The sequence below is a fragment of the Lates calcarifer genome, linkage group LG13, assembly GCF_001640805.2.
Source record: "Lates calcarifer isolate ASB-BC8 linkage group LG13, TLL_Latcal_v3, whole genome shotgun sequence".
In the NCBI taxonomy this organism is placed as follows: Eukaryota; Metazoa; Chordata; class Actinopteri; family Centropomidae; genus Lates; species Lates calcarifer.
The window spans coordinates 26,243,194-26,269,575 of record NC_066845.1 but is presented as its reverse complement, the minus strand read 5'-3'; the positions used below and the strand labels follow the sequence as shown (position 1 = coordinate 26,269,575).

At 39.7% G+C, this 26,382-nt stretch overlaps 1 protein-coding gene across 1 annotated transcript; it reads left to right on the top strand.

Annotated features, from left to right (window-relative positions):
• The first annotated feature begins 593 nt into the window (after nucleotides 1-593).
• Nucleotides 594-23,815, top strand: LOC108881594 (uncharacterized). Its single transcript, XM_018673647.2, has 14 exons — nucleotides 594-787; nucleotides 1,126-1,286; nucleotides 2,267-2,326; nucleotides 2,763-2,819; nucleotides 2,994-3,635; nucleotides 3,737-3,781; nucleotides 4,269-5,435; nucleotides 5,596-7,690; nucleotides 15,497-15,546; nucleotides 16,475-16,522; nucleotides 16,798-16,857; nucleotides 17,230-17,859; nucleotides 18,605-19,810; nucleotides 19,946-23,815. Exons 2-14 carry the CDS (start codon nucleotides 1,247-1,249, stop codon nucleotides 21,991-21,993), a joined length of 8,148 nt encoding a protein of 2,715 aa, XP_018529163.1. The 5' UTR covers nucleotides 594-787; nucleotides 1,126-1,246; the 3' UTR covers nucleotides 21,994-23,815.
• The last annotated feature ends 2,567 nt before the right edge of the window (nucleotides 23,816-26,382 follow it).

The following is a 26,382-nucleotide window of genomic DNA, read 5'->3' as shown; positions in this document are numbered from 1 at the left end:
TATTTTATCGTCTTTCCTGTGAATTCTCGTGTTGTTTGAACAACTGAAACACTGAAACCCTTAAAGATGCTTTATAGCTGTGATGAGACCAACTTCAACTTAACATCACTTCCTGATGGATAAATATGGATCAGTGGCTTTTAATGGCTCTGCCTTTATCAGGTTGACCTGAATGGTTCTGTGCCATGAGTGTCACCATTTAACAGACCAGAGGAGCTGAAATATACAGACTACCCTGATGTACATTAGTAGAGTTCACAGATATAAACTGAAGGTTTTCTGTCTTGTGTGAAAGAGGCTGCAGAAAGTAACAGGTCATCAATGATTATTTTAGATGTGAGGAAGAACATGTGTAACATCTTTTTAACATTAAATGAAGAGAATGAACTGTTTCTCCTCCACTCAGAGATTCACAGATATTACAGCAAATATTAAAGAATGAAACAGCTCATCAGAGGAATGGAAATGTCTACGAGTGGAGACGGGATGTAAAGAATAAAAATCTATTCTAATTCGACATGTTATTACATGAATGTCCCTCTATATGTAAAAAGTTTATGTATTTATTTTAAGTGAGAGACCTGTGACTGACTTTCACTTTCAGTCCTGGCTGAGACTGATGGCGGCGCGAGCAGAGCAGCGGAGCAGGAAACTCAGACTAAACTTCAGAAATAACAAAAGAGGCTAAATACAACCTGTCGGGAACGCGGACTGATCAGGAGAACTGATTATATAAAAGCATCAGAAAACACACCGATGTCCAAAACTGATTATCGATCATCTGCGGGTGAGTGTTCAGATCATTTTGGTAACATGACTTTACTACCTGATCTAGAAACAGATTTATTCTCACTCACGCTGCACACTGACAGAAACACACCGTCACATTTACATTTTATAAAGCTCGTTCAGTTATCTGTGGCTTCAGGCTGCATGTAAGGTGAAAGATGAAAATGAGGAACGTGTGAGCAGGAAATCGCGGCGGCCGCTGGAAGTGTAACTGCTGACTTCATGCTGTTTGATTGAATGGAAAAGTACAGAGAGTTTCAGCTGAAAACTCTTAAAGGATGTTTCTGTGTGTCTGTGATTTAATAGTTAATATCAGCGGTAATTCCGCTGTTTCAGATTTCAGCGGTTAAAACAGAGGCAGGAAGAAGAGTTACACAGCAACACATCTGGGCGAGGAGGAGTACTGAATATTCGTTACTCTTCATTTAACCCCCCCCCCCAGCTGAATTAGTCTGTGATGTTCTCAGCAGAGTTCAATATGGCGTCTGCAGCGTCAGGTGAGTCCAGTCAGACTTTAACACACTGTCCACATGTTACATAACAACACTTTGTCCTCAGACTTAAACCAGGCCTGAATGAAGGTCCCTGATTGGACAGCTTCACTTTATTATAACTTAATGTTCAACTCGATTACAGGGCAGTGAGGAGATGACTGCCATAAAAATATTTCATTGTTCTTATTCCTCCTTATTCCTTTAAATCAATGATCAGTTATTTACTTTATTTCTCTGCTTGAACTTTGCAGCTTCACTGATGCAGCTGTTCAACAAAATTCATTTTATCTCTTATAATTCATGTTTGGTGAACTGACAGGGAAATGTTGTGTGATTTAGTTTCCACCATGTGATTTTACTCTGCTGCCTCTGAAAACTGTTACTCTGAAGCATCATGTTTTATTTTCATACTTGCAGCTGGATGGAAAAATACTGAGTGAGGAGTGAAGATTAAATATGTGTCTTGAAATAGTTGGTTTACAAATGAGCTCAGAGTTTTTATCCCTAATGAAAACTTGTATGAGTTTTTATCAAGTGTTAAATAAGCAGGGAGCAGAAGTGTCTGAGGTGGAGACCAGTCTTCATTACTGGTTTGTATTGTTTAATTTTTGATCAGGGCGAAGACCATCTGACTCCTTCGAGACACATGTAGAACATACATAACTCCCATCGTGTAACATTTTTCTTATCAGAACAGAGTTTAAATGTTTTAAGGCCTAATAACTTGTAATACTGTATCAGTAGCTTTGACCAGTTACAGGTCAATGACGAGGACTGAGAATCGACACAAAGACAGAAACTTCTTCATAATTAAGAGCTGAAAATAACTCAACTTTTCATCACATCACAGTCTGAACCTGGTATTTAGTTCAGAGCTGCAGGTTCTTCACTTCAGCCGAAGATCATCACTGTTGTTATTGTGTACAGAACATTGCTCATTGGTCTAAAGGGATTTATATTTGTGTTGTTCTATATTTTCATAGATGATGATCATTTAAATTCCAAGAAGCGCAGCAGCAGCCCTGAGCATGACCGTCCTAACTGTGAGTCAAACTGAAGGAGAACCTTCAACAACAGTTTCTACATCATGGATAAAATAAAAAACTTGGTTGAGTAGAGTTCCAGTGGGACAGAATTTTATCAGTTGTTGAAATGGTAAAATTAAAAAATTAAATCAGACTAAATCTAGGGGTTAAAAAAGTGACCCTAAAGTATACTTTCTTTTAGCTGTGGTGAATTCAGCTAAAAAATCTTTCAATAGTACTGAATTAGACCCTGCAGTGATCTGTGAGTTTAAGACAAGATGATCTCGGGGAAAATCTGTCAACATCAGCAGATAGCTGGAAAAAGCCTAACTGTCAGCAGAGACTCTAATAATCACTGCACATTGACTGATGCTGTTTGTGTCCCAAACATGTCCATTAGAGAACAGATGTGGAGACATAAAGAATGTATTTGTCTTCTTCTGTTTCCTCACAGTCACAGATGATATACAACCCAGGAAGTGCGAAGAGAGCATGGAGGAGCCTCCTGACTGTGAGTCAAACTGAACAGAGTCTGAACTGTTTTCACTGATGCTTAATAGTTTAATAGTTGCACCATTGTAAGATTTAAGCAAATAAAATGACTGACTGAAATCATTATTAATATAAAGTTATTTACTTGTAATATTCTATATTTACCTGATCATCTGAATAATGTTCATTTCAGTGTGTGAGCTGAGGGTTGTTCTGCTGGGGAACAGCTGGTCTCAGAGGAGTTCAGTGGGGAACTTCATACTGGGAGAGACTGTGTTCAACACAGAGGAAGAAGCAGACTGCTGTCTGAGACTTGGGGGACAGTTGAAGGAGAAAAAAATAATTTTCATCAACACCCCAGATCTGCTGCTTCCTGACATCTCTGAACACAAACTGACAGAACATGTGAAACACTGTGTGAGACTCTGTGATCCTGGACCTCATGTGTTCCTGCTGGTTCTACAGCCTGAAGACTTCACTGAGGACCAGAAGAAGAGGCTCTGCAGAGTCCTTCAACTCTTCAGTGATCAATCATTTGATCATTCACTGGTTCTGATATCAACACCCAGAGAGAAGAGGACAAGTCTCATAGAAAAATATAAACACCATCCAGTGTTTGGAGACATGATCGGAAAATGTAGACGCTGGTTGTTGTGGCAGAAACTTGAAGGTTCAGATCTGTTAACAATCATGGAGCAAATTGTAAAAGAGAACAATGGAGATCATGTGACCTGTGATGTGTTTGAGGACACACAGTCCGATATATCCAGTGGGTTTGGAAGCCTGAGACAAGATGAAGCAGCCAGAGTCAATGTGGATCCTTCTGGAGCTGCTGGTAGGTTCAGGAACTGTTTTTATAATGTGATGAATATGGTCTCTGATTAGGTTTGAACATTACATAAAGACTTATTTTAAATTGACTCTTCTTTTTTACAGGACTGAAATCCCTCTTGGATTCAGCAAAAAAAGTTGGTGTCAACTGTGAGTAAACTTAAAATTATTATCACGTTTCATGCAGCTTGCATTTTCCCCCTTTTTAGAGGTGGTTAGAGAAAAATTCAGTTTGTGCTACTACCATCAGGTGACTAATCCAAACAAGGCCTGTTATATCTCACTGTATAGAGGTGTCACACTTTGAATATGGAACAGTCTCTAAGATTTAAACCATCTACAGAAATACAATACCAGGCATTCGACCTGCAGATATCAGCATTTTTTAATGTATCAAATGCTTCGGAACCATGATCTACTCAACACTTCATTGTCAACCCCCACCCCATCACTAGTGTGTTTTGGCCACCTTAACCATGAGTTGCCTTCATTTGCTTCCTTTGGTTCTTGTAACCTGTTTTAGCTATCGTCACAGTGCTGTGTGGCTTTTTCCTTTTCCAACACAGTTCTGTATCTACCTACCTATATCACCAACTCTGACCTGTGACCATGTGTTTTCCTCTTTGTTGTATCACAGTCCCTGAGCTCAGGATTTTGCTGGTTGGAAAAAGTGAAGACAAGAAGACAAAACTTTGTAATATTATTCTGGGGGAGCAAGGATTTCATTTCCAAAATCTTTTACCAATCAAACAATGTGTGGCCACCTGTGGAGAGTGGAGAGGAAAATCTCTAACAGTAGTAAAAACATCAGACAGGTTCAGTCTGTCTGAACAGACAGTGAGAAGAGAGGTGAAGAGATGGATGAATCTGTGTTTCCCTGGACCAAATGTTCTGCTGCTGTTAGTGAAACCTTCTGAGTTCAACAGAGAGAACGAACAGAGGCTGAAGTTCATCCTGAGTTTGTTTGGTCAAGATGCTTTTAGATACTCAATGGTCGTCATAACAGATAAGAAGAGTGGAACACATTCAACTGTGAATCAGCTGATTAGAGACTGTGGAGGAAGATACTACAACATGTTTGAAAGTGACCAGAGTCAGTTAATGCAGAAGATTGAGAACATTGTGCATGAAAACAAAGGAACCTTCCTCACCTTCACTGAAGAGACCAAACCATCTTTAAACCTGGTTCTGTGTGGGAGGAGAGGAGCAGTGAAGACTTCAGCAGCCAAGGCCATTTTAGGTCAGACAGAGCTTCATTCAGTCTCCACCTCATCAGAGTGTGTTAAACATCAGGGAGAGGTGTGTGGACGTTGGGTTTCCCTGGTGGAGCTGCCTGCCTTGTATGGAAAACCTCAGGAGGCAGTGATGAAGGAATCATTCAGGTGTATCTCCCTCTGTGATCCTGAGGGCGTCCATGCCTTCATCCTGGTCCTACCTGTGGGTCCCCTCACTGATGAAGACAAGGGAGAGTTAGAGACCATCCAGAACACATTCAGCTCTCCAGTCAATGACTTCACCATGATTCTGTTCACTGTGGAGTCAGATCCTACAGCTCCAGCTGTTGTTGACTTTGTAAAGGGCAAACACATCCAGGAGCTCTGTCAGAGCTGTGGGGGAAGATCTGTTGTTCTCAACATGAAGAACAAACAGCAGATCCCAGATCTGTTGGACACTGTGGACAAAATGAGACTCTCCAAAGAACCATCCTGCTACACAACAGAGACATTTGCACATGTTCAAATAGGAAAGATCACCACTCTACAGGCTGAAGTTGAGAACCGGAACCGGACAATCACTGTCGGTTGTAAGTACTGTAGTAGTACTATATAGTATATAAATCATAGTTTTTAATATGGATTATATAAAATAGAAAATCTTTTAAAATTTGTATTATATGACAATATACCTTGCAGTCGATATACTGTAGCATTCAAACTGTAACTCCATGTCTTCTTATTTCACAGGTGATGAAGAGAAACAGAGTCCAGAGAGTCTCAGGATTGTGCTGATAGGGAAGACTGGCAGTGGAAAGAGCTCTTCAGGAAACACTATTCTGGGAAGAAAGGAGTTTAAAGCTGGATTAAGTCAAACATCAGTCACCAAGTGTTGTCAGAAAGAACAGAGTGAAGTGGACGGTCGTCCTGTTGTTGTGGTCGACACTCCTGGTCTGTTTGACGATAGGTTGTCCCATGATCAGGTTAATGAGGAGATGGTGAAATGTATCAGTCTTCTGGCTCCAGGACCACATGTCTTCCTGTTGGTGTTACAGATTGGACGATTCACACCAGAGGAGAAGGAGACACTGAAACTCATCAAAGAAGTCTTTGGGAAGAATTCAGAGAAGTTCACCATCATTCTTTTAACTGGAGGAGATAAACTGGAACACGAGGAACTGTCCATTGAAGAATACATTAAAGAGAAATGTGATGATTCCTTTAAGAAGCTGATCTCTGACTGTGGAGGAAGATACCATGTGTTTAACAACTATGAAAAACACAATCACACACAAGTCAGTGAACTGATCAACAAGATCAACACCATGGTGAAGAAAAATGGAGGCAGCTGCTTCACTAATGAGATGCTGCAAGAGGCTGAAGCAGCGATAAAGAAAGAAATGGAGAGGATCCTGAAGGAGAAGGAAGAAGAGATGAAGAGAGAAAGAGAGGAGCTAGAGAGAAAACATGAAGAAGAAATGCAAGCTATGAAAATAAGAATGGAAGAACAGAGAGCAGAAATTGAACGAGAGAGAAAACTGAGAGAAAAACAGCTCAAGGAAATGGAGGAAAATATCAGCAAGGAACATGAGCAAAGAAAGACAGAACAGGAAATAAGAGAAAAAGAGGACAGTATGAAGAGACATCAGGAAGACATTCAACGACAGGAGTGGGCACAAAAAATTAAAGACCTGGAGGATAAAATGAGATCAGAATCAGAATCAAAGGAAAACATTGACAGAAAACTGAAGGAGAGAACAGAAGAGATGAAAAAACAACAAGAGGCCTGGGAGAAGGAACGAAAAGAGTGGTGGGAAAAACGAAAAGAAGATGATGAACAGAGAAAACAAGAGGAACAAATGAAAATTAGGAATCTCCAAGAAAAATATGATCAAGAAAGAGAAAAGTCTGAAAACAAGAGAAAAGAAGAGGACAGAATCAGAAGGGAACAGGAAGAGAAGGAACGTAAAAAGTTAGAGGAAAAGTATAAGATGGAAATGGAGAATATGAAGAAGAAATATGAAGAGGAGGCCAGAAAACAAGCTGAAGAATTCAATGAGTTCAAAGATAAAATGGAGGAGGACTTTGCAGCTCAGATAGACAAACACATGAAAGAAGTGATGGATCTGAAGCAAGAGCATGAGGAAAACATGAAGGAGAAACAGGAGGAATATAAAAGGTTAATGGATCTCTCAGAACACAATGAAAAAAGTCTGAAACAATCTATGGATGAACTGCAGGACAAACATAAACAGGAAACAACTGATCTGATCCTGATACTTCTGACACAAAAGAAAGAGAACAGGAAAAAAATGAGGAAGGAGCAGGAAACACAGAGAAGAGAGGTGGATGACCTGAAGAACGAGCTTTCAATGGAATACAAAAGAAAAAAGAAGAAACACCTGGATAAATTAAAGAAAAAACACAAAGAGGAAATGAAATCTTTGGAACAAGAACTTCAGAGCAAAGAAGATCAGAGGATAAGAAAGACTGAGCTGTCCATCAAACAGGACCAAGAAAAGAATGAGCTGAAACTGAAACTTTTGAGTGAACAGCACCAACATCAGAAGGAAGAACTGGATAAATTACAGAAACAACATGAACAAAAACTGAATGAATTAAAACAGAAACTTGTGGAAAAAAATGAAAGAGATGAGAAAGAAAAGATGGATGAGCTGCAGAGGAAACACAAAGAGGAGATGAATGAGTTGGAACGAGTTATGACCCAAAACAAAGACAGTGACAGACAAGACCTGGAAGAACTGCAGAAAAAACATGAAACAGAAATGAGAGACCTGAGAGAGAAACTTTTGACCCCTGATGAGAAACAGTCCTGTTTCATTTCATGAGTAAACCCATTGTGTCATTGTGCATTTTTATTCTCTTCAAGCTTCAAGAGGCCTCTCATGTGTAATCTGTACAGTTCAAAGGGTTCAGGTGTTGATCCTGTCTGTTGTAAGGTTAGTGGAAAAGACAGTGTTTAGACCGTCCCTCCCTCAGACAACCAGGTTCTACATGTGACTGCAGACAGTGGGATGAAGACCTTCTCTATGGTGAACCCTCACAGAGCAGCTGTCTGAATGATTACAGCCCCACAGCACTCACACCATCACCACCACTGAGAGACTGGTCCTGCAGAACATTAAGTCCAGAATCCCTGTCATGTTTGCTTTCTGCTCCAACTCCAAAAAAAGAACATTTCATATGAGGCTGCTGTACACCTCCCTCTGCACCTGGGTCCTGGACTTCCTCACTGTTCGGCTGCAGTCAGTCCAGATCAGCAGCTGCAGCTCCATCACAGGCCTCATCAGCAACAATGATGGAGCAGCTTCCAGAGAAGAGGTGAAGCTGTTAGCAGCATCAGACCAAGAACCTTTTCCTAAACACAGAGAAACAGTGGAGGTTATCATCGACTTCACAAAGACTTGTTCTGACCATCAGTGTCAGAGTTCTGACATCTGTACATTCAAGTCCTGTAGTTTGATTCAATTTGTATGTGTTGGTTGGATATTTGCATTTATTCTGTCCTATAGTGAAATATTACTTCTGTTTCACTTCATTACATTTATCAGACAGCTATAGTTACTTACAGATTAAATATCACATGCAAATCAGATGATGAGTGTATAAATATGATACATTGCTACACATTAAACTGCACAACAGTATATGTAGTTGTTAACATTTTACTTTAAGAAATTAAGTGTTTTTGTGATAATACTTACCAACGTTTAGTTAAGTATGATTTAGCATTCACACCTTTTACTTTTAATATAGTATTTCTTATTGTGTGTTATTTCTATATTTGCTTCTATCATGCAAGAATATCCCACAACATAATACACATGTGTAAAAGTCTTGTTCAAGAATCTCAAGCTTGAATGTCACTTCTGTGAGACCAAGGTGTCACAACAGTAAGTTTGTTTGAAATGAATTTGCCAGTTTTTGTTGTTGACTTGTTTAACCCTCCGAGTTGTGTCTACATGCTGTTCATCCTAATTTAATGTGTGTATGTGACGTCCTAACAGATCATGATGTACTGTCTCAGAGCTGTTTGATATAGACAGTCTAAGAATTGTATGGGAGCAGATCAAACACTTAGTTTACTGACCTGTGAGATCAAACTGAAACCTGTAAGTCAGGCTGTTTAAATTTAGGAGAGTATTTAGTTTTCTGTATTTACTTATGTTTTCTATAAATATGATCCTGAACAAGACATCACCTCCTTCATTCAATAAATGGTTGAATGGTTCTTGGATCCTTGTGTTAAAATGTACACACCAGCTTCAGGCTCTATGGTCCAGTCATCTTTATATATTAACTGATCAGAATAATCTCATTAACATCACAGGTTTAGAGTATATGATGGCTGTTTCCTAACAACCCTGATTATCCACAGTCGGCCTGTGTTCTCTCCAGTAATGTACAGGTGTGATCTGAACAGTTTGTAAAGTTCTTCAACAAATATTATTATAGTCTCAGGTCTCTGTGAGCTGTTTGGTTTCTCTCTGGACAAAGTGTGATGAGTGACCTGCTGCAGTTATACAGACCATCACCTTCACCTACAGGGAAACACCACACTGATGTACGACTGTTAGTTTCAGCTTTATCTAACAGGCCTCGGACGTGAGGCCAGTAGTCAGATTATATTATTTCTGTAAAGAAGAGAATGATGAGACGGACAACAGGTCGTGTGCTTCCTTCTCTCGCTTCTGTCTGAAGAGGAGAGCTGACCGCTGTTCTCACCAAGACATCTCACCAGGGAGGTGATGCCCCCTTGTGGCGTAGAGAGGAACTCAGTCCCAGCTTAAGTCTGACACAGTTTTACATCAGAATACACAAAACTTAAATCACAAAATGTGACCACACATTACTGCGTGTCACATTTATCAGAGTCACACAAACAACTTGAGATATTTTTCACTTTAAACATCAAAACACCAAAAACCTTTGACTCTCAATTCAAACTAAAATCAGAAATAAACAGTTAGAAAGACACATACCTGTTCTCTACTCAACAAGACGTCTGAAGTCTGAACTATGGAGCAAACACCAACAATCAAATGTCTTCAATGAAAATCCAAACATGTTGTGATGCTTCATGCAGAGAGAAATGAAACTCTGTGGAATGATGTATATCCCAGAGTCATTTCAGTGAGAGAGAGAGAGACAACCTCCACACTGTGACTGCTCCTGGACTCAGTTTGTCACTGTTCAGATTTCTCCTGAATGTGTTGGACTTGTTTGGAGGTTGTGATCAAAGACAGACTCATCATGTTAGACATGAGGAAGAAGGTGTGCATGAGGATTTTACCTAACATGTTGTTTTGCTCGAACCTCGGTTCAGCTTCTCTGTGTGGAGTCTGCATGTTCTCCCTGTGCCTGTGTGTGTTTCCTCCGGCTCCTCCGGCTTCCTCCCACAGTCCAAACACATGCAGCTTCACTGGACACTCTGAAGCCGTTTTCACACATCAACTGTCCAGAGGATCAGCTCCGGACTTTCTCCACTGTTTCCCCTTTCACACATGCAGCACACGGTCGGAGATTCGTCCTCACCTGGAAATGTTCCGTTTGCTTTAGGTGAAGGGTGGAGCCTGCAGGTAGAGCGTGCAGGTGACACACGTCATGGCCACGCCCACCTGCTGACCGGACACAGTACAAGTGTTTCTATTATTGTGTCCACCCTCTGAATAGTCCCAGTCAGCATGTTAGAGTGAATGGATGGTTAAAGTGAGGAGAGATCCACTAAGATCCACTGCTCCTCTGCTGTGTGTTTACACTGTTGTGTCCAGCAGGTGGAGCTCTAACAACAACTACTGAGGTGAAGTCTGTTCACAGCTTCTACTGCACAATGTAATGTGTACAATAACTGAATTCATTGACAAAAACATTTAGACCACTTTAACCTCCATTATTTCATATGAGATGGTTGGTCATTAATCAAACATTAACTCTTCTCTGAACGCAATGAACTTCCATGTTGTTGAAGTGGTGGTTGAATGTGGGGGAGGGGATCTAACAGTTCTAAGTTTTTACTTTCACTTTGCCGTGTTTGTGTCGCAGCAGGAATTTCAGCAGGTGAGTGAACTCCACTAAAACTAGAGCCAGTAAAATAACCAAGTAACTAAAGTAAAGTATCAGTGTTGATAGTTGATAAGAAGTTGATGATAGAGCTGCAGATGAAATGAAAAAGCAGTGATCATTCTACAGCTGATTCCAGATTCAGATCAGGTTCAGCTCACAGTTTATTATCACAGTAAATTCATCAACTGAGCTGAAAACACTGATCCATGGACAAACTATGTAGATTCACTGTTTAACACCTTACTGCTGTAACATGGACGTTCATCTGTGGACTCTGTTGGTTCTGATAAAGTCTGTGATTCAGGATATCCTGCTCAACATGTGTGTGTGTTGTTGTTGGGAAGTTTACTGATGCAACAGTGAACAGTGAAGCAGCAGCAGATGAGGTAAAGAAAACATTTTAATTTTCAGTTTTTTTCTTTTCAGATTCTTAAACCCAGCAGCTGGTCTCCAGTTTACAGAGACAACATGGGGAATAAATCCTCCAGTGAGTCCAGTCAGACTTTATTATCGTGAATAACACACTGTCTGTCAACCATCTTTCTGCATGCAGGCATCATGTAAATCACTGATCTGAGTTTTTACTCAACAAGTAACCACACTGAAATACAGACAGAGTAAAGTTGTTTCAATTTCCATCTAGTTTTATGTTTATGCTCTTCAGACAGAGAACAGAGAGAGAGAGTTTCTGAACCAACACATGTGAGCTCATAAACAGACTCCATCTTGTAATGGAAAACTTCCTGCCTCATCTGATTTTCCACAGTGTTCACTGACAGACTGTGAAGACATGACTGTGTCTGATCAGAGTTTAGGACTGTAAACTCCCAGTCAGTGTGAATATTAGTGACAGGTCTTCTGTCCAGGTGAACACAAAAACTAGTCTAGTGTAAACTGGAAATGTCACTTCCTCCATCTCTACAGGGTCACCTCAACCACCCATGAAGCCCAGCAGCAGCCAAGAGCCACATAGCAGTAAGTTAAACTGAGCTGATTATGGAAAGTTCTGATCTTGATTAAATCTAGAATCACAGTATTTTGGAGGTGCAAGTACAAACTCACATTTTATTTCAGTGAAAAAAGTGCGAGCTCACTGGTGAATTTCCAAGTTTCAAGTTAAGTTACAGATTCTCTTCAGTCCACCTTGAAGAAGCTGTGACTTCCTTACTGGTTGTTAGTCTGGTGTGTGTGCAAGAATGTCAGTGACTGGTCACCTGTCCAGGTGAACCCAGAAACTAGTCCAGTAGAACCTGGAACAGGTTTCAGTGTCACATGACCTTCAACAGGATCAATGAGTCAGAGAATCAATGATGCGCTAAAAATAATGAGACATTTGAGTGGTCAGGGTTATTACTGGATTCATGTGAATGAATGAATGAATAAATATCTACATTTTCTGTCTCTACAGCACCAGGTCCACAACCTGAGAAGCTCACCAGCAGCGAGGACTTTCTAACTGTCTGTAAGTTAACCTGAAGTGACTGAGAAACGTTGACTGCTGTTGTTAATCATCAGTAGAATGATGCTGAATCATCAGACTCCATGATGTTGATGTGGCTGATGAGATGAACAGAAATCATCAGCAGGACGTCGCTCAGATGAAATGATTTCTTTAATGCAGGAACATTGAAGTCAGACGTCCTTCAACACACACACTGTCAACAACATTAGGAGTCTGTGGAGGAGAGTGACGAGCACAGTCACTCTACACACATGATGTTTTATCATGAACACACATCTACACATACTCTGATTTTATTCTGATTTTCTTAATTATATACTTTTACTGTTTTGAATTAAATCAGTTTGTGTTCTTTCATCTTTAGAGGTTATGAATGAATGAATTTATATATTTCTGTCCTTTACAGTGGAAGCTGAGTTTCTGTGCTCTACAGAGAGCAACAAAGATGAGCGACCAAACAGTGAGTTGAACTGATCTGAACTGAGTCAGATATTCTGCTGTTTAGAGTTTTAACTGGAGGAACTGATCAACTCATTTAAAAACCGATCTGTTAAAGAAGTATTTACTGCATAATACTGTGTAAAGTTATATTTAGTTTCATGTAAAGATGAAGACAGAAGGTTGATCTCTGACAGATTCTCCTCATGAATCCAATTTGAAGATTTTTTTAATTCATATTCTCAGCTGACATTTAATGACACACTAGTTTAATATTGCTGAATAAAAGTACAGTGAACTCTGAAAATATTCAGACGCCTTCACTTCTTTAAACCTGCTTTATCTTTACAGTGTAGATCCAGTTTACCACTGACATGAGGAAATATGAAGACGAAATCCGAGAGGAAGCTGAAGAATCCAACAAGTTCACAGATACATCAAGGACCCAGCTGCTGAGGCTGCATCTGGATAACATGGATAAAAACTTTTCTCACAGTATATGTGATTTTATCCATCCATCCATTATCTATACCACTTATCCTTAAGCGGAGTGGGAGGCTGGAGCCAGTCACAGCTGACACTGGGTGAGAGGCAGGGTTCACCCTGTACAGATCACCAGTCCATCACAGAGCTGACACAAAGAGACAAACCATTCACACTCTCATTCACACTTGTAGGCAATTTAGAGTCACCAGTTAAGCTAAGCTGCATGCATTTGGACTGTTTGTGTGTGTGTGTGTGTGTGTGTGTGTGTGGAGGGGGGTGGGGTAAGAACCTTCCTGCTGTGAGGTGATATATGTGATGATATATGTACATCACGAAGACAATTTTCTGAAAGATCAACTGACAAACTGTTTATGGGTAAAACCATCACTGTGTACTTATATATATATATATATATATATATGGGTTAATCTGATGATTAATAAATGATCATCAAACGGTATCATCATATATTCAGTTGATATTCATTCTTTGTTTGCTCTTTTGCACTGATGAAATGAATTAAACTCTTTCATCAAGGTTTTCAGTTTTTCTCTCCTTTATTGATGAAATCTAACAGTTTGCTGACTGTGCAGCTTCATAGATGATCATAGTGTTCATTTGATTCAACCATAATACCAGTGAAATCTGTTTCCAGCCTCAGTAACTTTATCTAATCAGACTTGAATGAGACTCAAACGTGATCATATGTGGACCTAATCACAGTTCAACAGACTGGACCAGAGGAGCTGAGATAAACTGTGGTCTACTGTTCATTTGATAAATCACTGCTATAAACTGAAGGTTTTCTCGTCTCTGCAGATATTCTGAGGCCATCAATGATTATTTTAGATGTGAGGAAGAAGGTGTTTGTGACATCTCTGTGATAAAATGAATAAAATCTGTAAACCGATTCTCTTCCACTCAGAAATTCACAGATATTACAACAAGTATTAGACTGAAATAATGAAACGGCTCATCAGAGGACTGGGAATGTTTTAGAGTGAAATGGATAAAGATTAAAAATACCTCAGAAATATTTTGGATTTCAGAAAAATAATGTTGCAAGAAATAGATGTGATCTAGTCTGACATGTTGATATAGGAGTGTCTCTTTTTTTTAAAACCTGCAGTAAGTTTCACTTTCTGTCTTGCTTCGGATCGATGTCGCAGCATGGAAGTGTCCGAGAAACTCGAACAAAACCTCATGAACAGAAAAAGAGGCTAAATACAGTCTGTCGAGAGAATCGATTATTTTAAAGCACTGATCCTCCTAATTGATCCTCCGCAGGTGAGTCATGTTCAGATTTCAGATCTGTTCTGATTCAGATTTTATACATTTTCACTGACTGATCTGAAAACAGTTTTCTTTCTGCTCACTTACTTTAAATAGACAGAAACACACTGACTCGCCGTCACATTTACATGTTATAAGACTGATCGATGTAACTTTGCCGTCAGACTGAACATCAGGTGAGAGACGTAGATGAAGAGCATATGATGAGGAAATGGCGGCTGCAGCTGTAACTGTCTTTTCCGTTATTTGCGCAAACGAAGAAGTTAAAGGACAGAGTCAGAGTTTGAAATGAAGAAATCTTTAAAGTGGTTTCTGCGTTTCTGCTGTTAAAGATTTGTTTAATGTCAGATGTATAACATTAATTTCTGATTTCCTTCCTCTGTTTTGTTGGCACCAGTACAAGTGTGGTGTTGAACAAAATGACATCAGGCTATGAGCTGATGTGATGCCAGCATGCCGAAATTCTCTTGAGCGGGAACAATTATCTAATGTGACTTCACTCCAAAGATTATGAAGCAAGTTTGCTCAAATGCTGTTTTTGGACAATTCAGTTATTTATAGTATTAGTATAGTATTTATAGGTTCATGTTCCTATTGTCCATATGCAGTTCAAAGATTTATTAAACAATGAAACAAGAGACTTACTCTATGTTGAGGCCAGTATGGGTCAAAACTGTCCAGTCTGGTGTCCAAAGTTTCTAAAATCAGACAAAAAGTCCAAAATGAAACAGGAACCAGAAACATGAGGAAAACTGAACAGTTTTTATGAAGAGTTAAATTTGTAATTATGACTGTGTGTGTGTGTGTGTGTGTGTGTGTGTGTGTGTGTGTGTGTGAAAAAGTGAGTTTAGTGTAACAGAACCTAAATCCTGTTTCCTCCTCCTCCAGTTGGATCAGTCTGTTCTCAGCAGAGTTCACTATGGCGTCTGCAGCCCCAGGTGAGTCCAGTGAAACAACATTTCTTTGTATAGCATTTAGTTGTGATGACAATAATAACTACTAATTAAATCTGTGTGTTCACCATGATAGAAACTCTGATGGCAAAATGTAAATCTGTGGCTGTCAACAAAGTCAGGGAGGTTTGTTGTCAACACCCTGCAGACTGAATAAATTCACAATTAATGTTTTCTTGTCCTATGTTCTCTGGAATCTTAATTTGTAACATGAGATATAAGGACATGTAAAATATGTGATATTATAGTATTACAGCCTCTGATGCTGGTGGCAGCTCAGTGTCCACACAAAGTAATACCATATCCATTGTTTTGATTGACCAGTTTAAAATAATGTAGTCTACATGCCTGTCTGTACAGTTCAGGGGGTCATTATTGTCTTTCAGGAGTTAAATCAAATAGGATAACACTGAGTTAACCAGTACTGAGTTGGTCACTGTACTTATCTTCCATGTGTAATAAATGAAGTTGGTTTGGAATAAAGCCTTGTGTAAGTGCAGTTAGATTCTCTAAATACTGCAGTTCTCTAATCTATTCTATTGAGGTCAGGGATTAGGAAGTGAAACCACAGACTTCAGCTATACTACACTAATTACTGCAGTTTGTTTAGTCTAATGCAACACAGTCTCATCTCTGTCCTTCTTCCTATGGGACAACACTTAGACTGAGGGGACTGGTACAGAGTGTGACAGAAATGTCAGAATATTTCAGATCTTTAAAAATGACCAAACAAGATGGAAACTGGCATGTGAAGTTTTTTTTACAGTAACATAACCTGGAACCTAAAGAAACCTCAAATTTACTTTTGCTGACCACAACTGTTTCTGTCATGATGTACAGAACATTACCAGCCTAAAAGAATTTTAAATACAGATGTTTGAGGGTTGATCTGTGTTGTTCTGTATTTTTATAGATGATGGTGATGTGCGCAGCAGCAGCCCTGAGCGTGATCGTCCTGACTGTGAGTCAAACTGAATGAGACAATCAATCAATCTGAATATTTAAATAACTTTTACTGTGTGGTTCAATGGTGCCATTGGTTTTAATATTCAAACAGAGAGTAGGAGATAAAAAGCTGTGGTGCACATGCTCACATAATTCAGAGACATTATATAATATCTTTATGATGTCATTGTTAATGTCCCAGACGTTATGTTAAAAACAAATAAAGAATGAATGAATGAATGCATTAATAAATGAATAATCAAATGAATGTGTATTTCTGTATCCTTACAGTTACAGTTGAAGCTCAACCTCTGAAGCGAAGCAGCAGCTTTCAATTCCTTCCACCTCACTGTGAGTCAAACTGAATTATTCTTGTGTTTAATTAGAGATGAATGTACAGCTTATTTATGGATGACCCTTCAAATGGGTGTAAAAATACTGTTTAAGTGATATTACACCAGTTCTCTAATCACATATTCATTTAATAGAAACGTTTATTTTAACCAACACTGAACATAGTGCTGTCCATGGGGAGGCTGACATTACCTTGCATTTTGAAGTACATGGTCATCTATTTTTTTTTGCAAAACGCTGTAAGCTTGGACCAGAATCAATTGATAGCACAATAAAGTTAATGTACAAACAATGTATTACCTCAGAAAAAATGATTTATTTGGTTACTGTTAAAGTTACTGTTTAAATTATCACTAATTTTCTTCTTAGTTTCTGAGCTGAGGGTTGTTCTGCTGGGGAACAGCTGGTCTCAGAGGAGTTCAGTGGGGAACTTCATACTGGGAGAGACTGAGTTCAACACAGAGGAAGAAGCAGACTGCTGTCAGAGAGTCAGAGGACAGGTGGAGGAGAAAGAAATAGTTCTCATCAACACCCCAGATCTGCTGCTTCCTGACATCTCTGAACACAAACTGACAGAACATCTAGAAACCTGTGTGAGACTCTGTGATCCTGGACCTCATGTGTTCCTGCTGGTTCTACAGCCTGAAGACTTCACTGAGGAACAGAAGGAGAGGCTCTGCAGAGTCCTTCAACTCTTCACTGATCAATCATTTGATCATTCACTGGTTCTGATATCAACACCCAGAGAGGAGAGGTCAGGCTCTGGAGAAAAACATGAACCAGATCAGATCTTAAAAGACATGATGAGAACATGTAGATACAGAAACCTGAAGCAGGAGAACCTGGAACGTTCAGAGCTGTTAACACGGTTGGGTCAAACTGTAAAAGAGAACAATGGAGAACATGTGAGCTGTGATCCAGCAGCAGGTTCAACTCATGATCAGGAAAACCTGAAACACGAAGAAGGAGTCAGTCATTTGGATTCCCCAGAAGCTGTTGGTAAGTTCAGGACAGTCACTCAGCAAATTAGAACTTTTCTAATGACCACAAATGACTGTGGGGCAGGCATAGTGGTGCAGTGGTTAGCGCTGTCACCTCACAGCAAGCCCCAGTTTGAGCCTGGAGCTTTTCTGTGTGGAGTTTGCATGTTCTCCCTGTGCCTGCATGGGTTCTCTCCGGGTACTCCGGCTTCCTCCCACAGTCCAAAGACATGTATGTTAGGTTAATTGATAACTCTAAATTGGCCGTAGGTGTGAATGTGAGTGTGATTAGTTGTTTGTGTTGGCCCTGTGATGGACTGGCGATCCGTACAGGGTGTACTCTACCTCTCACCCAGTGACAGCTGGGATAGGCTCCAGCCCCCCCGCGGCTCTTAATGGATAAGTGGTATAGATAATGGATGGATGGACAAATGACTGTAGAATCACACTGTTCACTTACCATTACTGTGTCTTTTACAGAGGTGAAAGCTCCCAGTGAATAGACCATGGTAAATCACATGCCATTAATATCCATGGAGATATAGTAGGAATATATAACATAACACTGGGATATATACAGTATTTTGATATCTATAGTATCAATCATAAATCTAGTAGAAACAAGAGAATTTTAGAGGAAGTTACAAGCGTGTTAATTTAAGAGACATGGACAGGATTCATACATTTAAATGTGGTGGGCACATAGATTTGAGTGATGAGAATGTGCTAGTCTTCACCCTAATGTTTCATTGGTTCTTTCACAGCAGGTGGACTCAGGGTTGTGATGATTGGAAAAAGCGAGGACAAAAAGAAAACACTATACAACTTGATCACTGGCAGCAAACAGATTAAAATTTTCAAAGACAAACAGTGTGTGTCCACCTGTGGACAGTGGAGAGGAAAACCACTAACAGTGGTGAAAACTCCAGACATCCTCAGTCTATCTGTTGAAGCAGTGAGAGAAGTGATGAAGAGCTGTGTGAGTCTTTGTCGTCCTGGACCAAATGTTCTGCTGCTGTTAGTGAAACCTTCTGATTTCACTGAGGAGAACAGAAAAACACTGAAGTTCATCCTGAGTTTGTTTGGTCAAGATGCTTTTAGATACTCAATGGTCGTCATAACACACGAGGGGATCGGAATGAGTGACTCTGTTATTGGACTCCTCAAAGACTGTGGAGGAAGATACTACAACATGTCTGACAGTGACCACAGAGTGTTAATGCAGAAGATTGAGAACATTGTGCACAAAAACAGAGGAACCTTCCTCACCTTCACTGAAGAGACCATAAGACCAAAGTCTGAACACATCAAACCATCTTTAAACCTGGTTCTGTGTGGGAGGAGAGGAGCAGGGAAGACTTCAGCAGCCAAGGCCATTTTAGGTCAGACAGAGCTTCATTCAGTCTCCACCTCATCAGAGTGTGTTAAACATCAGGGAGAGGTGTGTGGACGCTGGGTTTCCCTGGTGGAGCTGCCTGCCTTGTATGGAAAACCTCAGGAGGCAGTGATGGAGGAATCATTCAGGTGTATCTCCCTCTGTGATCCTGAGGGCGTCCATGCCTTCATCCTGGTCCTACCTGTGGGTCCCCTCACTGATGAAGACAAGGGAGAGTTAGAGACCATCCAGAACACATTCAGCTCTCCAGTCAATGACTTCACCATGATTCTGTTCACTGTGGAGTCAGATCCTACAGCTCCAGCTGTTGGTAACTTTCTAAAGGAAAACAAGAACATCCAGGAGCTCTGTCAGAGCTGTGGAGGAAGATCTGTTGTTCTCAACATCAAGGACAAGAGGCAGATTACTGAGATGCTGGATGCTGTGGAAAAAATTAGACTCTACAAAGAACCATCCTGCTACACAACAGAGATGTTTGCACAGGCCCAAATAGAAAAGATCATAAAACAAGAGAAACACATAATCACGCTAGAAGCCGAACTTGAGAACTGGAAAACAAAAAGCACTGTCAGTTGTAAGTAGTGTAAAATTTAAATGTCTAATATAAATAAATCAAAATAGAAAATCTTTAAAATTATATGATAATATACCTTGCAGTTTATTTAGTGTTCAAACTGTTAAAGTAACTCCATGTCTTTTTATTTCACAGGTGATGAAGAGAAGCAGAGTCCAGAGAGTCTCAGGATTGTGCTGATAGGGAAGACTGGCAGTGGAAAGAGCTCTTCAGGAAACACCATTCTGGGAAAAGAGGAGTTTAAATCTGGCTTAGGTCAAAAATCAGTCACAATGTTTTGTCAGAAAGCACAGAGTGAAGTGGACGGTCGTCCTGTTGCTGTGGTCGACACTCCTGGTCTGTTTGATACAACTTTTTCTCATGATCAGGTTAATGAGGAGATGGTGAAATGTATCAGTCTTCTGGCTCCAGGACCACATGTCTTCCTGTTGGTGTTACAGATTGGACGACTCACATCAGAGGAGAAGGAGACACTGAAACTCATCAAGAAAGTCTTTGGGAAAAATTCAGAAAAGTTCACCATCATTCTTTTAACTGGAGGAGATAAACTGGAACGTGTGAAACTGTCTGTTGAAGAATACATTGATAATGAATGTGATGATTCCTTTAAGAAGCTGATCTCTGACTGTGGAGGAAGATACCATGTGTTTAACAACTATGATCAACACAATCACACACAAGTCAGTGAGCTGATCAACAAGATCAACACCATGGTGAAGGAAAATGGAGGCAGCTGCTACACTAATGAGATGCTGCAAGAGGCTGAAGCAGCGATACAGAAAGAAGTGGAGAGGATCCTGATGGAGAAGGAAGAAGAGATGAAGAGAGAGAGAGAGGAACTAGAGAGAAAACATGAGGAAGAAATACAAGAAATGAAAAGAAGAATGGAAGAAACTGAACAGGACAGAAAACTGACAGACAAACGGCTCAAGGAAATGAAGGAAAACATCACAAAAGAATGTGAAAAGAGAAAGAAGGAACAGGAAATTAGAGAAGAGGAGGAAAGAAAGAAAAGACAACAGGAACAATTTCAACAACAGGAGTGGGAACAAAAAATTAAAGACCTGGAGGATAAAATAAGATCAGAGTCAGAATCAAAAGAAACTACTAACAGAGAGCTGAAGGAAAGTAAAGAGGAGATGAGAAAACGACAAGACGCCTGGGAGAAGGAAAGAAAAGAGTGGTGGGAAAAACGAAAACAAGAAGATGAAAAGAGACAACAGGAGGAACAAAGACTCCAAGAAGAATATGAGCAAGAGAGAATTAAATCTGAGAGAAGAAAAGAAGAGGACAGAATCAGGAGGGAACAGGAGGAGAAGGAGCGTAAAGAGTTGGAAGAAAACCACAAGATGGAAATGGAGAATATGAAGAAGAAATATGAAGAGGAGGCCAGAAAACAAGCTGAAGAATTCAATGAATTCTTTGCAGCTCAGATCGAAAAACACATGAAAGAAGTGATGGATCTGAAGCAACAGCATGAGGAAAACATGAAGGAGAAACAGGATGAATATAACATGTTGATGGATCTCTCAGAACACAGTGAAAAAAGTCTGAAACAATCTATGGATGAACTGCAGGACAAACATAAACAAGAAACAACTGATCTGATCCTGATACTTCTGACACAAAAGAAAGAGAACAGGAAAAAAATCAGGAAGATGCAGGAAACACAGAGAAGAGAGGTGGATGACCTGAAGAACGAGCATTCAGATGAAAACAAAAGAAAAGAGAAGGAACAACTGGATAAATTAAAGAAAAAACACAAAGAGGAAATGAAATCTTTAGAACAAGAACTTCAGAGCAAAGAAGATCAGAAGATGAGAAAGACTGAGCTGTCCATCAAACAGGACCAAGAAAAGAATGAGCTGAAACTGAAACTTTTGAATGAACAGCAACATCAGAAGGAAGAACTGGATAAATTACAGAAACAACATGAACAAAAACTGAATGAATTCAAACAGAAACTTGTGGAAAAAAATGAAAGAGATGAAAAAGAAAAAATGGATGAGCTGCAGAGGAAACATGAAGAAGAGATGAATGAGTTGAAACGATTCATGACCCAAGCTGAAGGCAGTGACAGACAAGAACTGGAAGAACTGCAGAAAAAACATGAAACAGAAATGAAAGAGCTGAGAGAGAAACTCTTGACCCCAAATCAGCAACAGCCATGTTTCATTTCATGAGTAAACCCATTGTGTCATTGTGTATTTTTATTCTCTTCAAGCTTCAAGAGGCTTCTCATGTGTAATCTGTACAGTTCAAAGGGTTCAGGTGTTGATCCTGTCTGTTGTAAGGTTAGTGGAAAAGACAGTGTTTAGACCGTCCCTCCCTCAGACAACCAGGTTCTACATGTGACTGCAGACAGTGTGATGAAGACCTTCTCTATGGTGAACCCTCACAGAGCAGCTGTCTGAATGATTACAGCCCCACAGCACTCACACCATCACCACCACTGAGAGACTGGTCCTGCAGAACATTAAGTCCAGACTCTCTGTCAAGACTTGACCCTGTTCAATTTACTGAAGACACCTCTAACATCTGTCCTCCACCCAACCCCCTCCCACCTGGAAAAACGTCCTATGAAAAAGTAAGTACACCCTCTTTGAATTCTGTGGTTTTAATTCTATCAGGACATAATAAAAAAGAATTTGGTCCCTACCAGGTTATACAGTTATTTAAATCTAACCTAACCTTCAAAAATGAAGCCAAGCGTCGCTGCAGTTCATTCAGGTTTGCACGCATTCCTTTATGCACGGCTCTCTTAAGGTCCCACCACAGCTTTTTAAAGTAGTTGAGGTCTGGACTTTAACTGGGCCACTGCAACACCTTGATTCTTTTCTTTTTCAGCCATTCTGTTGTAGATTTGTGTTGCTGGTGTGCAAACAAATCTTGCATGACCCAACCTCAGCCAAGCTTTACTGGTCAGAAATATGGCCTCACATTTGACTCTAGAATACTTTGGTATTCAGAGGAGTTCATGACTGACTAAGTGCCTGCAAGGTGCCCGGGTCCTGTAGCTGGAAAACAAACCTAAGCCATCTGTCCTCCATCACCGTGCTCGACAGTTGGCATGAGGTGTTTGGTTTTCACCAAACATGGAGCTGTGCATTTTGGCCAAACATCTCCACTTTGGTCTCCTCTGTCCAAAAGACATGGTTCCAGAAGTCTTGTGGTTTGTTCAGATGCAACTTTGCAAACCTGGGCAGTGCTGTCATGTTTTTTTCAGAGAAGAGGCTTTCTCCTGACAACCCTTCCAAACAATCCAACAAAAGACATACTAGTCTTTTTCTAATTGTACTGTCATGAACCTTAAAATGCTAACTGAGGCCTGTAGAGTCTGAGTTGTAGCTATTGGGTTGAATTTGTTGGAATGTCCACTCCTGTGAAGATTGGCAACTGTCTTGAATGTTGTGAATAATCTTTCTCACTGCAGAATGATGGACTTCAAATTGTTTGGAAATGGCCTTATAACTTTTACTAGATTGATGGGCAGCAACAACTGCTTCTCTAAGATCATTGCTGATGTCTTTCCTCCTTGGCATTGTACTAACACACACCTCAATGCTCCAGACCAGCAAACTGCCCAAACCTCTGCTTTTATAGAGGTGATCACACTTGCTGATAATAAATTAATCAAGGTCATTTGATCAGCAGTTCCTGGCTGATACTTACCCTCTTAATGAAGCAGTAAGGGTGTGCTTAACTTTTCACACACTGCTTCTGCATTTTGGCCAAGTTTTTGTTAAATAAATAATAATATAGCATAATATGTCATATGTTGTTGTTCCTCCTTGTTTACCTAATTTTAAGACCTGCTAAAGACCAGATGTTTTTTTTATGTCCTGATACATAAAATCATAGAATTCACAGATGGTGTACTTTGTTTTTCACATGACTGTATATCAGGGTGCTGTTCACTGTCTTTATCTCAACCTTCAACAAAGCTGTCCTACAACACCTGATTATGGAGCTGAGCCAGCTCAACCTCAACACCTCCCTCTGCACCTGGATCCTGGACTTCCTCACTGCAGACAGTGTGATGAAGACCTTCTCTATGGTGAACCCTCACAGAGCAGCTGTCTGAATGATTACAGCCCCACAGCACTCACACCATCACCACCACTGAGAGACTGGTCCTGCAGAACATTAAGTCCAGAATCCCTGTCATGTTTGCTTTCTGCTCCAACTCCAAAAAAAGAACATTTCATATGAGGCTGCTGTACACCTCCCTCTGCACCTGGGTCCTGGACTTCCTCACTGTTCGGCTGCAGTCAGTCCAGATCAGCAGCTGCAGCTCCATCACAGGCCTCATCAGCAACAATGATGGAACAACTTTCAGAGTAGAGGTGAAGCTGTTAGCAGCATCAGACCAAGAACCTTTTCCTAAACACAGAGAAACAGTGGAGGTTATCATCGACTTCACAAAGAGTTGTCCTGACCATCAGTGTCAGAGCTCTGACATCTGTACATTCAAGTCCTGTAGTTTGGTTCAGTTTGTAGGTGTTGGTTGGATATTGTCATTTATTCTGTCCTATAGCGAAATATTACTTCTTTTTTACTTCATTACATTTATCAGACAGCTATAGTTACTTACAGATTAATTAGTGTATGAATATGATTCATTGCTACACATTAAACTGCACAACAGTATATGAGGTGCTTAATATGTTAATTATGCTGAATGATAAGTACTTTTACTTCAAGAAATTAAGTGTTTTTGTGAAAATACTTACCAACGTTTAGTTAAGTATGATTTAGCATTCAGAGCTTTGACTTTCAATGGGGAATTTTTGTAGTGTGTTTTTTCTATATTTGCTTCTATCATGCAAGAATATCCCTCAACATAATGTTTCCTTGGTCAGTAATGCAGGTACATACACAATACAATTACTGTACATACAAACTACTTCTCGGTGTTTTTTGTTTTTTTTTAAGTTTTTTTTTTTTGGGCTTTTCACCTTTATTGGACAGGACAGTGGAGAGGAGACAGGAAACAGGGAGAGAGAGTGGGGGAATGACACGCAGTAAGGGTCCGGCCAGACCAGGAGTCGATCCTTGGGCCCATGTAGTACGCACCCCAACCATTCAGCTATGGGGGCGCCCCTACTTCTCAATGTTTTGTCAAAGAAAAATACAAGTGCAAAGTCAGTAAGTTTGTTTGAAATGAATTTACCAGTTTATTTTTTGTTGACTTGTTTATTTCCTCTGAGTTGTGTCTATATGCTGTTCATCCTAATTTAATGTGTGTATGTGACGTCCTAACAGATCATGATGTACTGTCTCAGAGCTGTTTGATATAGACAGTCTAAGAATTGTATGGGAGCAGATCAAACACTTAGTTTACTGACCTGTGAGATCAAACTGAAACCTGTAAGTCAGGCTGTTTAAATTCAGAGGAGATTAGTATTTTGTTTTCTGTATTTACTTATGTTTTCTATAAATATGATCCTGAACAAGACATCACCTCCTTCATTCAATAAATGGTTAAATGGTTCTTGGATCCTTGTATTTAAATGTACACACCAGCTTCAGGCTCTATGGTCCAGTCATCTTTATATATTAACTGATCAGAATAATCTCATTAACATCACAGGTTTAGAGTATATGATGGCTGTTTCCTAACAACCCTGATTATCCACAGTCGGCCTGTGTTCTCTCCAGTAATGTACAGGTGTGATCTGAACAGTTTGTAAAGTTCTTCAACAAATATTATTATAGTCTCAGGTCTCTGTGAGCTGTTTGGTTTCTCTCTGGACAAAGTGTGATGAGTGACCTGCTGCAGTTATACAGACCATCACCTTCACCTACAGGGAAACACCACACTGATATACTACTGTTACTGTTAGTTTAAACATAAAAACACCAAAAACCTGTGACTCTCAATTCAAACTAAAATCAGAAATAAACAGTTAGCAGCCTCCCGTTGCTGCCTTAAATGTTCCACATTATAACATTTACCTTTACTTATACTCCACCTAAAGTCACAGTCATTTACACTCATATAAACTTGTGTGTCAGTTTTAATTGTGAGTGAGCAGAAACCTGCAGCTCAGTGAAGTTATGTTACCAGAATCATTTGAACAGAAACTCCCCTGCAGATGATCAGTAATCAGATTATGATGTTGGTTAAATATTTTCTGAGCAGAGAAACCAAAGATCAAATACAGAACAAACCATTCAAAATTAATCTGAATTATGTTTTAAACTGATGTCATCTACTCTTATCTCACATAACAAACTAAAGAAACATCAGAACACATCTGTAATGTCAGTTTTATCTTTTTATCTGGTGAACAGTTTACATGATAATCATCTTTAATATTTGCTATAATTTATTTCACATATGCAAGGAAAAAAACAACCAACAAAAAAGGCAATTAACAATAAAACATGTTCAACCTTTACAATATTTAGAATATGACTATATATAATACTGATTTCTCCAAATCCAGATCTCCAAAATTAGACATTTTCTGTCTCAAAAAGATGCAGAAAAACTAGTCCATGCATTTGTTACTTCTAGGCTGGACTACTGTAATTCATTATTATCAGGCTGCCTCAACAAGTCTCTA